This window comes from Agelaius tricolor, unplaced genomic scaffold, assembly GCF_023055355.1.
Source record: "Agelaius tricolor isolate 1412-34295 unplaced genomic scaffold, bAgeTri1.0.p SCAF_9, whole genome shotgun sequence".
NCBI classification, from domain to species: domain Eukaryota; kingdom Metazoa; phylum Chordata; class Aves; order Passeriformes; family Icteridae; genus Agelaius; species Agelaius tricolor.
Window position 1 is genome coordinate 27,334,329 of NW_027269269.1, and position 13,212 is coordinate 27,347,540.

Sequence of the window (13,212 nt, forward strand, 5' to 3'; positions counted from 1 at the left end):
TTGTACATGTAGGCAACACTAATGCACATATAAGAAAACCCTGAGACATGAGGCAAAATCCTTCCCTCCCCCACAAAGCTCCACCAGTGTTATGTGCACCGGTGTAATGCCTGAAAGGTGTAGATAAGGCCAAATCCCACTGTATGGGATTTCATATGAATGCAGAAGTAAAAGTTGTTTATTTTGTTGGCAGCAACGGTTAGAGAGAAAAGCCACTGTCGTGTGGCCAGATGCAACAGTCATATTCCTGTATTTTAGGTCCTGTGAGCAACCCACTGGAGGATTTGCTCACACAAGCACAGCCTTTGGATGCGGAACCGCTGAAGACAATGGGCAGGAGTAGGGTCCTCCTCCAGTATCCAGTCTTATCCACTAAGATGATCCTCAGTGGGAAATTTGTATTGCAGGGGTTGGCCATGACAGGCCATTGGCTCCATAATCCACAGCTGTAGGAAGAGATGACAGACAACGTACAGATGAGCACAGCCATGGCCTCACGCTTGTTTGTAGCACTGCAGACATTTCCCTGTGAAGTCCAGACCACAACTCCTGGGCTCCCTCTCACACATTCTCTTTTTTTTTCTCCTCAGGAAACAACTCCTCAGTGTTAGTGATGACTGTAGGTAACAGCTCAGTTCTCACCTGCTTTCTCAAAGGAAATATAACTATGCTAACATGGACAATAACCCCCAAGGCTGGAGGCCTGTGCACCTTGGTATACAGGGTTGATACGAACGAGACACACAGAACAACCTGTAGTGACAACATAAACTGGATCTTCAGAGCAGGTCTGCCTCCTGCCCTTGGGATATGGCAAGTGGGGCTAGCCCAGGAGGGAAATTACAGCTGTGAAGCGGCAACAACAGAAGGGAATTTCCACACAAGGTACCACCTGACCGTGCTGGGTAAGGAATGTGCAAAAGGGAGCTTTTTAAAAATTAGACTAATGAGGGTAAGGTTAGATTAGATATTAGGAAGCTATTTGGTATTGTGAGGATAGTGCCACTGGAACACTGATTGTCCAGAGAAGCTGTCGACATCCCAGTGTTAAAGACCAGTGAGACTTGAAGCAACCCAGTCTTGTGGAAGGTGTCCCTTTGCATGGCAAGGTGGTTGGAACTAGAGCATCTTTAGAGCATCTTTAAAGTTCCTTCCAACCTAAGCCATTCTGTGATTCTGTGATTCTTGCTGGGACAAACTCATGCATTTCATTGGGAGTATCTCTGTGTCTCCTTTCTCCTTGTTTCCCATAACTCTTCTCCCTTCTGCTGCTCCCTTTTTCCACTGTCTAGTTAGAAGTGACAGGTGTGAAGCAATTTCCCATGTACACACAGAGGATATGAATGGCTGTGATGAGGCTCAACTGGATGCAGGAGAGTTGGGCAAAAGGGAAAAAGAGAGCTCTTCTTTGTCTCGTGTGTTTTGGGCCCATGTTGTGGGATGGGATGGGATGGGATGGGATGGGATGGGAGGGGATGACAGCCCCAGCCTTATTCTCCTCTTTTCACTGGGTTCAGTTTGGGTTCATTTTGGGCAGAGGACAAGAACAGCCCATCCCAGCTGTTCCAAACTAACTCCATGCATGTCCCCTTGCTGGTGCTTTGCAGCCCCCCCGAGGCTGAGCCTGTCCTGTGATGAGCAGGGCAGCCCTGTGTGTGAGGCAGCAGCAGGGAAGCCACCGGCTCAGCTCTCCTGGGTCCCAGAGGGCAGCTCCACTGCAGAGGAGAAGTGCCACAACAACGGGACAGTGACTGTTCTCAGCAAGTTCACAGCGTGTAGCACCAATGTCACCAATGTGACCACCTGCATGGTGTCCCACCCAGCTGGGAACTGGAGCCAGTCCATATCCTGCTGTCCCTCAGGTGAGCTTCCCTTTGTTCTTTCAGTGTTCAGAGTCCTGTTCAGCCCTCTGTTCATGTACCAAGCAAACATGAGTGGCACTGGCAGGATTGCAGCAGGAAATGTGGCAGCTGAGTTTCCAGTAAGAAATTTGCTGGGAGGGGGAAGGATAAACACAGGTAGTGTCAGAACTGTAAAACCCTTTGTGAAGTTTTAGGAAAGATGGATGCAGTGGATTTGTCATCCGCCTCCAGGGATGAATGGAAAGGTGGGATTAATTCAGAAGGTCATGACACACAAATGTTTCAATGGTATGATCATCCAGATCTATGTATTGTAATCCATTGGTGCCATTACACGTTGCTAATTGTTTGGTTACACATGGGTTGTGACAGAAAGACTGAAAGCCAGTTTACAGTTCTCAAAGCTGGCTGGCAGGTGAAGGCTTTAGAGGCTGAAGCTTAAGATGTGGCTGGGAAGTTGTGTGCAGCCATAGGTAATTGACTGAAATATTCATCTGGAAGAGAATGAGAGCTGAGATTTGCTGGGATGCACATGCAAAGCCTGCAGTAGTGCTGTGGGTAGGAATGGCCATACAGTGAAAGACAAGCTTCCTCCATCGAGGACTTGGGGGATGTTGTTTCTTCCCAGTTGTGTGTCTGGCACTGTATTCGAGCTGTCTTAGGTCATCCTCTGAAGTACAGCACACAGAGAGTACTGTCCAGGAGATGCCATCCTGACAGAGGCAGAAGGGAAACAGTGTCTGTGAGATGTACCTAAAAGAGCATCTGTTTCTCCTTAGAGAAGATTGGATTCTTTCTTCCCTGTGTCATCAGCCTTATCGGCCTTATGAGTCTCCTGTTCTTGCTGGCTGCTTTTGAGCTCTACATCTTCTTTAATAGGTATGTATGGGACACAATACACATAAACCCCTTTGGCCAGTCCAGAGGAGCTTAGAAGGACTTCTGGTACTAATTAATGGCATGCATAGTCAGCTCAGTCTGTCCCAAACCCATCAGTCCTGCACACGTTCATGGAGTTTTGCCCGAGGACTGGAACAGCTCAGCTGAGGCAGACAGGGAGGGAGAGAAGTCCACACCTGGCTCTTCCTGCTGCCATAAATCATTCAGAAGAAAAAATACAAAGGGAATGGTTAGGGGTTTTCCACCTGATGGAGGGATCTGAATAAACATTGCCAGGCTATGAAGATTAAAGAAGCAGCAAAATACCCATCTGAGCTCAGAGCCAGTCTTTTGGCCTCTTTTTTGCTAGGCAAAGAAAGCCAGGGAAGGCAGGGAAGGCAGTATAGAAGGGCAGGAAGTATTGAGAGAGAGAGCTGAACAGGTCTGCTGCTGTTGTAACTACTGGGGATTTCTGGCAGCTTGGCTGATTAGTCTGTCTAAGCTGGCCTCTGGCACAAGGTGCAGTTGCTGCCCCGAATTCCTCTGCAAACACCACAGAGGCAGAACTAACTGCTGTCTTTGAGTCACACTTTAGCTTCACTCTGTGCCAGGGCTCTTGGCATCTCTCCTTTGGGTGCTGGCTGGAGCATGGCCAGCTCTGGTCATGCTCATGTGAGACCACAGACATGAAGCCTTATGGTATTGGGTTTCTCTAACAAATAAAAGGGAGGAATTCTGTTTTTACACTCCTAGAAACCAAAACTGCATTCTAAGAACAGCCTTGTCCTCACATTTACGGTGTTGGTGTCTTGTTTCCTAGGAAAATGTCAAACTGGTGCAAACCAAGGCAGCTCCCACCTGCAGAGGTGTCTGGGCTTGAGCAAAGATGAAAGAAAGTGCTGTTATGTGTCAGTGATGTGGTCTGCAGCAAAAACTCAGCAAGAACCAGAGCTCTCAGAAGAAGGAAGCGAACATTTACAGTGTAGCCAGTGTAATTGTGCAGAAGCACAGCTTGCAAGCTGGATCCTCCCCAACCCTGTCAGCTCTGTCTTCCATCCTCTCTCTAGTGCAACTACAGGTGCTGTTACCATGCATGCAAGTATCAATCTTTCTGTATAAGGTCAAATCTAACATATATGCAATAGGGAATTAACTCATGTTGTATTAAATTAAGTCATTCAATTTCAGGTACCTTGTATTCTAGTATTTAAGCAGCATGTCTTCTAGAAAAAAAAATCAAGAAAAAATGTTTGTGTCTAGTAATTGAGCAGCAGCTTTCCCAGGAGGACCCAGGAGGATCCCACACAGGACTGAAGATAAATTTGAACAAGTCTCATTTTTGCAATAAAAATTTTGAAGTATTTCACCACCAGCTGCAAAAACAAAACAAAACAACAACAAAAAAAAACAAAACAAAACAAAAAAAAAGAATCTTTTTGAGCTTGAGCAGTTATTTCTGTGCTACATGAAGCACAGAAATTATTCCAATCCTGAGATCTAAGGCTCACTCTAATTTATCCCTTTGCATAATCCAGAGAGCTGCAGCCCACAGAACACAGGTCTTGAATGTTAATATATTTAAACACATTGTACAGGTCCTGTCACAAAGGAACCCTTGAGTTGAATTGTTCATCTGATGACATACTGCCATTTCTAAGCCTCTGAACCATGGAAGAATACTTGTCTAAGACTGAGTTAGTTTTCATGACAAGTGCAAGGAGTAGGAGAGGGCAGAGACCAGAGAAGTCAAAGCTGGAACACAACCTAGATCTTTGTTGTTCCTTCACTGCTTCTACCCAGGCCTGACCCCATCTCTCAAGCTTTGTGAGCCTCATTTCACATCTGAATCAGCTACTGAAGGAGTCAGGGCCAAACCCCTCATCTAAACATCGAAGATCAAAAAATCCTGCTTTTCAGCCTCAGCACAGTAACCTATGCAACAGTTATCCAGCTTTATACCTCAGAGGAAATGCTGTATCACTGCACTCCCTCTCCTGTGCAGGTTTTCTACCACTGCCCTGCCGCCTCTCACCCTTTCCTGGTGCAGCCAATACACTGCTGTAATCCCTGCCTGAGGAGGTTTTTACGGGACACCAGCAGGATGCAGACAATGATTCTGCTGGCTCAGCACCATGAAACTGCTCCTTCACATTTACAGACCCAGCTCCTTTCTGTCCATCTTTTAACACATGGAGCTGTTTGGTCACAGCAGAGTCTGCATTCTGCAGAGCTGACACACAATGTGAATGCACCCAGAGCTAAGAGCTAGAAGAATAAACAATTCAGAAGCTAAAAAAAAAATACTGCTAATTCTTTATGGTAACCTAACTACCTGGAGGCCAGCTAGCAGAAAACAACAGGGACTTTAGCTGGTACTTGTAGCTGTCCTGATGTCTGAATTCTCATCAGCTGCCTGCCTGCAATTCGTGCTCAGCTACATCTCCTCTGTGCAGGAGCTGAGCAGCTCTGAGCACCTGCCCCTGCAAACCTTGGTGCTCAGAGCTTCTCTGCTGGCAGGCTCACTCTGAGGCTGGACCGTCCGCAGAGTCGCAGCTCTGCTTGGCTCTCACAGGCTGTGTTAGAGACAAAGGGACCACACAGAGAGGATCAGCTCCCTTCCCTCTCTTCACAGGCTCCAGGGCAGGTCACAGTTTCAGAGATACCAACAAAAGATGTGACCTAGGTCAGCCACAGACACCAGTGTCCGTGGTATTCAGGACATGTTCTTTGTGAGCTCCACTTACGGGGTTTCTTTACTTTTTCTCCAGACTGGCCAGGTCTCCAGCCCGTAGGAAAAATAGCTCATAGTTTTTGTTACAGTTTCCATTCAAATAGGTCAGGGTCTCTCTTTCCTCCATGAGGGTAAAAGAGATCAGATTCACATACCAGAGTCCACAGGGTTCTGTAACAAGCCTTACCCTTACTCCTTGTTCTATTTACTCTCAAAGCCATCCCAAATCCTTCTGCAGGAGGGAGCATACAACAACCTGAGCATTCTGGAGTCAGAGTTTCAGCACAGGCTCCAGGGCAACTCCCAGAGCAGACTAGAGCATCTCTCCTTCCTCTTGCTGCCTTTCTTGCTGGTGTGTTCAGTACATGATGATGACAAATTTGGTTGGATGACAAATTTGGTGCTAGATTGAGTTTGTAGCCATGACTGCTGTTCAGCTGTTAATCAGCATGCAGCACACCCTAGGAGACATTTGGCATTATGGCATTTGTCTTCCCAAGCCACTGTTATGCCTGATGGATCCCTGCCTTACTGGAGAGGGCTCAACAGCTGCCTGTTGATAGAAGGTAGTGAATGAATTCTTTGTTTTGCTTTTCTACACATGCAATGTTGTTTTAATATTAAACTGTCTTCTTCTCAACCCACAAATTTTCTTATTTTTACCCTTCCAATTCTCTGTTCAATCCCACCTGCGGAAGTAGTTAATAAGCAAGTAGCTGTCAGGGGGCTTAGTTGCTGGCCAGGGTTAAATCACAACAGCAGAAAAAAAATGCATGCATTTTTTGTGGTACTTGTCTTTTGTTGTTTTTGTTGTTGTTTTCACATATACCAGTATTAAACTATTATCTTCCTCAAAAAAAGCCAACACAGAATAAAATGTAAAAAAAAAGAACCCAAAACAAAAAACTATCCAAAACCCCCTAATAACAACTAAAGGAAATATGTTCTAACAAATTCAGGTTGTTGGCAAGAGTGATGCCCCTTGCTATTTCATCCATGACCAAGTGGATTGACCTGTTTGGGAGCAAGGACCTGTCAGAGCTGGAGGTCAGGGAAATGCACACCAATTGCTTCTTAGCATTGTGGTCCCCACTGCTGTTGGACACTTGCATCAGAACCAGGCTGCTAATCAGCAGCTCAGTGGAAAAGTAAAAGAAGAATATTCACTGCAGGAGCTACAGTATAATGATATTGGCCTGCATTCTCCAAGAATTGGAAGTCTTCCAGAAGGACAGGGCCAGTCAGGGGGTTGACTTCAGATTTCCTTGTCACAAGGTCACACTGCAAACTCACAGAAGAGAAAGTGTCACAATGACCTTTCTTCATCTGCTCTTGGAAGAAATGGGAAAAAGAAATGAATGTCATAGGGGTTTGTTTTTGGGGCAACAAGTGGCAGGAAGCAGCTTAGGAAAATGTTCATCTTTTGTTAGGAAAACAAGAAGCCCCAAATCTAGAGGTTTCCAGCTACATATCCATGCATGCCAGTTGCTCTTATGTGACTTTTTGGCCTGATGTAAACTGATGATTTCTCTGTGTTCGGGCACTCATAATGAGAATTTCCTCAAAAAAAAAAAAAAAAAGGTAGGCAAAAGATTCATATTAAGAAAATCTCATAACTGAAACTGCTCAGAGCAATGTGCATCAAACTGTGCTTTTTACTGACATGTAAAGTTGAGGACAGGAAGTTGTTCTGGAGCAGACTGCAGATCGAAGTGGCTGTTTGGGGCCTCTGCCCAGTGAGACACAGGCTGAGTTACATGCCTTCAACAAGGCATACCAGATTTGGGTATCATCCAGAAAAACAAAAGCATTTTCTGGGGAAAACAAGGTGCACATTTTAAGTGAGAGAAATTGTGCACTCCAGGAAATTAACTGAGTTTACTTCTGTGAGGGCTTTTTGATGTTTCATGCATGCCACTGCAGCATTCTCACTAGTGATAACATGGGCTTTAGCAGTGACTGTGTAACCAAGGTAGTGACTGGACCTGCTCTGGGCAGCAGGGAGAGCAGGCAATGTTGCATGCGTTCTTCTAAAGACTTTTGGAATTATCTTCTACAGCCTTCCTATGGACAAGCTGGAAAAGTAAGGGCAAATAAGTGCACAGTGACATTGATGTACAACGGCAGAGCTGGAAATACCCTTATGATTAATGTTGAATTTATAAATGCCTCAATTTGCTTCAACTAAAAATGCCTTAGAATTAAGTATTCAGATTCAACATTTAGAAAGACCTTTGAATCTTCCCTGAAGTCACCCAAAAATAAAAGAATTCACAAAAAACCCCCACAAAAAACCCCAAAACCCCACAGTTAATCAAGTGCTGTTTTGGCTTAGTTTAAACTCTCTGTCTGCCCTTAAAGATAAGTGTTGTTATTTGCCTGATTCATAAGATAGAGATTAAAGAATAGAGAGCATATTTTAGAACCATTACCTTGGTTTTACATGTAACAAACACATGAAAAAGAACATTGGCAAGTCTATCTAGTCTCATGCACCAAGATATGAATAACCAGATTAAAAAATATCTGGAGGCTAATCAATAAATGTATTCCCATGCAAATGTAAGAAAAATAGAATTTTCAGTCCACTTTTGAAGCAGAGAAAAGTTTCGAGGTGAAAAGAATATAATTTCTTGCCCACGTTCACCCAGCTGCTTAATTGTTCTGTATGTCAACTCATGATGCAGCAACAAAATATTGTACTCATGTAGCATTTGGCATTATGCTGGTGAATGTAGTCCTGAGTGAATTACTTTCTATGGTACAGTCATTCCTAATAATGCTCTGATGAAGTGTACAGCCTGAGACTTGAGACAAATGAAATAGCCATGTAAATATAGAATCTTGGAGTTTATTTTAATTGGATCTTTGCTTTTGTTTCTTCTTCAAACCTAGCCTTTACCTCACCCTTATTTGCAGAAATAAAAGAAACATATTGTAGTAGCCCTGGTGAGTGAGTTTCTGTAGGAAAACAAATATAGCACAATGGAAGGTACTCAACTGACTTGAATCAGTTGAGCTTTGCACACACTGTCAGGACACACCTCATTAACAAGTGTACTTGTACTGAATATTTCATTCAACTTTGAGCCCAAGCAACTTCGTACAGCCAGGAGCCATCACTAGTCTGGGTCAAAATTTCCAAGCGCTGCAGAGAAGTTGCTCTGGTCCCCTTCCCTGCTAGGGCCTGTCATGCTGAGATTGCAGCAGTAACATCATCACTGCAGATGGGGGTATCCAGCCAGAGCATGAGAGAAAAGAAACAGTGGCATCTCTTTTAAAAGCTCCTTTCTACAAACCCAGCTACAAGTTTTGCTTCTCTTGATGACAGCAAGGCTCAGCATCACACCCTGGATACCACAAGACCACAAACAGACTTTGGAGCTTTGCCCATTTGCAGATAATCCATTCTTGAACTCTCTTGGGGGAGGAAAGGGAGCGCACCTCAGACCAGGAGAAGACACTACTCCAAGTTCCAGCACGGTGTCAGTGTCAAGCAAGTGAAAAGCTATCACCAGATCTTCTAATAAAGCTGTTTCCCCTGCAGTTTCTTTTCTCCTACAGAAACCATTTGCCTCAGCTGCAGGTAATTCCAGTGAAGGCCCAGCCACAGATGGTCAAAATAACAAAGTCCCTTGTTAATTCTTTCTGCATAGTCTTTCCCTGTGGTTTGTGTACACTGCCACATTCTGACTAATTACTGACTGTAAAATAATGCACATATGCTATGCAATGTTTGGGCCTTTTCTTACTGCTTCTAACTGCCTAATTTTCAAATCTTTAATAATGTGCATTTAACATATAACTTTCTTTGCTATTTTTTTCCTATCATCATCTTGATGTAGTATGTAGTATGTTCACACTAAAGGTGCAAAGTGAACAAAGAGTAGGTGGAGCTTCTTGTGAGAAAACAAGCCATTGCTTCTAACTTTCCATTACCAAAAGAGAGATCAGTAAGTTTCAAATCTTACTCTGCCATACATGCTTATTTGCAAGAGAGAAAATCTGTGACCACAGGTTCTTTTAAGTTTTACTGAATGTATCTGTCCATCAGACGATTATGAAAAATCCACCCCCATATTTTCAGTGTGTCAGCTCTCCAGAGAGCTCTGTTCTATTTATCCTAAGTTAGCAATACCTTGCTGGGTAAGCACCTCCTAATCTTCAGCATGTTTACTCTCACAATAGCACTTCTAATATGCATAGGATTATAGTTAGAAAACTACATGCAATTACCTGCTCAATAGAAAACAGGAAGTCTGAAATCTGGAACAAGGCTGAACTTAGTTTAGGCTACAGAGTGTGGCATCTTGATCCATGGACCCTTTTCTTTCATGCAGTGGGCCTAATGGAAGTCATAGCAGTGGCTTCAGAACCTTTATCTTTGTGATATGTGTCACTTTGAAAAGGGATTAGATTAAAAAAGAGAGGCTAAAAGCTTTATTCCAGAAAAGAATGCCCTGAAACATGAGTAGGAGAAAAATCCTTTTAGTCTGGTGAAATTATACCATGTTTTTTTCACAAGTAGGCTTTAGGCAAGCCTATGCAGAATCATGAGTGAGTGCTTGTAGATAGGATGGGAACAATCAACTCTCAAGAGTGTGCAACAGTTCCCATTATAAAAGTCTCGGTTTATAATATTATCAAATATTATGAGTTTGGGCTGGTGGTAAATATCTGCCTCAGCCTGATATTTTTTCGCTTACTTTTTCATTTAGATTAACATTTTTCTCATACTAGAAAGTGTTGATAATATTTTATCTGAAAACCTGAAGCAGTGGCATGTCTGAGATTTGGTGGTAAATGTTTTGTAGTCTTTGCCTTTCTCTTAGTGCTGAGTCCTCATAAAGGCCTGGCCAGAATTAATCAGGGGATAAAGACTTCATAACTGTACAATTCATATATGCAGTGTACTGTTCACTGAATCTTTCTTCCCAGAGAAGACAGTCCTGTATGTTCCTTTCTTCCCAAAGGAACATCCAGAGAATGAAAGAAAAGGTATAGTCCAGTGCTGCTATAATATTTTATACTCAGATATATGAGTGTAGACCTAGATCCTAGGAGTCTTGGGAAAAGCAATTATATAATTTTGAAACAGAAAGATTACTAAAGACAGGAAGATATCTGTATAAATTGAAACTCAAGCCAATCCTAAGAATTTAAGTAGGAGCAAAATAAAAACAAAGGGCTAGGCCTGCCATTTCCAAAAAGGGAAATGGAGCAAGAGTGACACAGCCCTAGGTGAGTAACAGGGCAGAAAACAAGACTCATTGCATTTCCCAAGCCAGGGGGATTTAGGATTTCTAGATTTGTCATGAGCCTTTAGGGTTCAGAGGAGGAGTCCCATAGGTGTATGAAGAAACCTATAACCATGACCATCAAACCAAATCCCAAGTAGTTATGAAGAGCAGGAAGGAAACTGAGGAAGAGTGACAAACAAGTGTCACTCTTGTCACACCATTTAGTCCATATGCCCCATGCAGAATGAGCTTGCTTTAGGAACTTGCTCATAGATTTTTTTCCTTGTAGATCACATAAGCCTGAAAGAGAAGTCTGTGTGCCAGAAAGATGAAAAAGATGAAGAGCTGTGAAAAAACAAAGTTTAACTTTACCTGCCCTGTGTGGGTCAGTAGCTGTCCTGAAAGCCTGTGGCACTGAGATCCTTGGCTTCCACTTAACAGAGGTATTCCACGTAGAGACACATTTCTCAAAAAATGGGTGAAAACCAGCAGAGCCAGTGGTTGAAACAGAAGTCATGAGCCAGCCTTTCTTTCTGCTTTTTGCCTCTAGCTGTGTCAACACCATGACCAGTGGCAACTACTTCCAGCTTGCCCCTTCTAGCCATTGATGAGAAGGAGCACTGCACAGTTTCATTACTGGAATTACATGTGTCCAAAGTCCATGTGACTTCATTTCATTAAGTATTTTGTATCTCACTCATTCTCTGGGAGGCCTCAAATCTGCCAGTGAATGTGCACCTCCAGAAGGGAGACATTGCAAGGATGCTTTTTCTACAGAAAAATTCTATGGTTGTTCTTGCTTCTGGGATATAAATAACTCAAATTGTTCTTTGGAAACACGCAGATGCTGTGGATAGGTTTATTTCATTTTATTTTGTCCTGTATCACTGAGCCACATGAAGTTGCAACCAGCGTTGGGAATTTTCACAGAAGCCATAATATGTCTGCATTGCATAAAAACCTCTTTGTTTTGTTTTGTTTTTTTTTTTTTTTTTTTTTTTGCATGCCTTGACACACCAAGCTCTTTTCTTATGACCAGAAGAATGACCACATCAATGACTAGATACAGCAAGAGACAGAGATAAACCTGTTGTGGTCTGATTTTGGAGGTTTTGACATTCCCTCTGCCCCAGACATTTCTTTTGCTTTTTCCCCTCGCAGCCACTCTGTCATCAGCAGTACATCTGAAGAACACAGGCAATAGTAAGATTTCCACCTAATACAATTGGTAGGTTGACTGTTAGCTAAAAGAAGCTTCTGCACAGACCCATCTGTGTTTTATAAGGTATTTGAGAAATTATAAACATACTAAGAGGCACCACCTAGGCATGCAGGCTTACCTGTGCCTGTGTTGGCACTAGAGTTTCTAAGCAATGTAAACTGTTTTTAAAAAGTGGCTTTTTGAAAGTCTCTTGAAAAAAAGACAGTGTGGTGTGTAAATCAGACATCAGAGCGAAGAGAACATTTTCCTTTTGCACTGAGAAGCAGCACAGTTAGTACTTCACAAAACTAGATTGGGGTTGCTATTAGTTCTTTGTGGTAATGCAACTGCGTGACTGAAAGCCACAAAGAATCCTGTAGCAGAAAGCTACACTGCCCTGAATATATTTCTAAATTAACATGAAGATCAAGTCTGCAGTGAAAGTGGTCTTGCTGCAGCAAAAAGATGCTTGAGTATTATAAATGGGAGTGCTGACTATGTCTCTAAGCAACTAACTCTCTACCATTGAGATGTCATGTGATTGTTTTAGTATTTTAGAGATGGGGAGCAAAGAACACAAACCTAAGATATTCTGTCAGGTGTGCCAAAAACTGCCAGAAATGGCAGGAGCAAATTACAATAATAGAGGGTTCTTTCCAGCACAGCTTCTCACATAGGCAAGTATTCAATGGACAAATAGTCCTGACAAGTGCTCCAAGCTCCCCCAGGCTATGTGATTTTGCTTCTGATGATGCTGAATTTTCCAGAGATAGACAGTATGCACTAGAACAGGCATGTGGAAGAGGATTGGTACCAGTTGCCAAGCTTGAGGAGAATGTGCCAAGTGTCCATGGCCTCTGCTCCATTCCTTATGTTCTCCTGAACTATCTGGGAAGCCTTCAGTTTCAGGGCATTGGCTCAGAACTCCACTCTTGCTAATGCCTGAGTACCACTTCAATGCAAAATCATCAACATCACAAACATAAGAAACGGTATATTGTTACCATTTTGTAGAAGGACTGGAGAGAAGCTGTGTAATTTTCACATTTTCAGTCCTTAAGAAAGAATAGTTTTTTTCCTCTAGCTCAGAATAAGAAAACTCTCTCTGATATGAAACACAGACAAGAAGAAACTCCTACCCCATTTGAGATTTACTGTGGGGTTTATCAGCCCCAAATCAGCCCCATAACAGAGGCAAGGCGAAGAAGGTACAGGAAACCCAGCTCTGCAAAATGACACAGGGTGGAAGCTGTCCAGCTTCAAGGACCTAATAATCCACCAGAACAATGGGGTTGTCAT

At 43.1% G+C, this 13,212-nt stretch overlaps 1 protein-coding gene across 1 annotated transcript; it reads left to right on the plus strand.

The window, feature by feature from the left end:
- Nucleotides 1-593: 593 nt before the first annotated feature.
- LOC139593231 (cell surface glycoprotein CD200 receptor 1-B-like) lies at nt 594-11,063 on the plus strand. The gene is made up of 3 exons (XM_071433922.1): nt 594-905; nt 1,608-1,862; nt 11,002-11,063. Exons 1-3 carry the CDS (start codon nt 614-616, stop codon nt 11,061-11,063), a joined length of 609 nt encoding a protein of 202 aa, XP_071290023.1. The 5' UTR covers nt 594-613.
- Nucleotides 11,064-13,212: the final 2,149 nt, after the last annotated feature.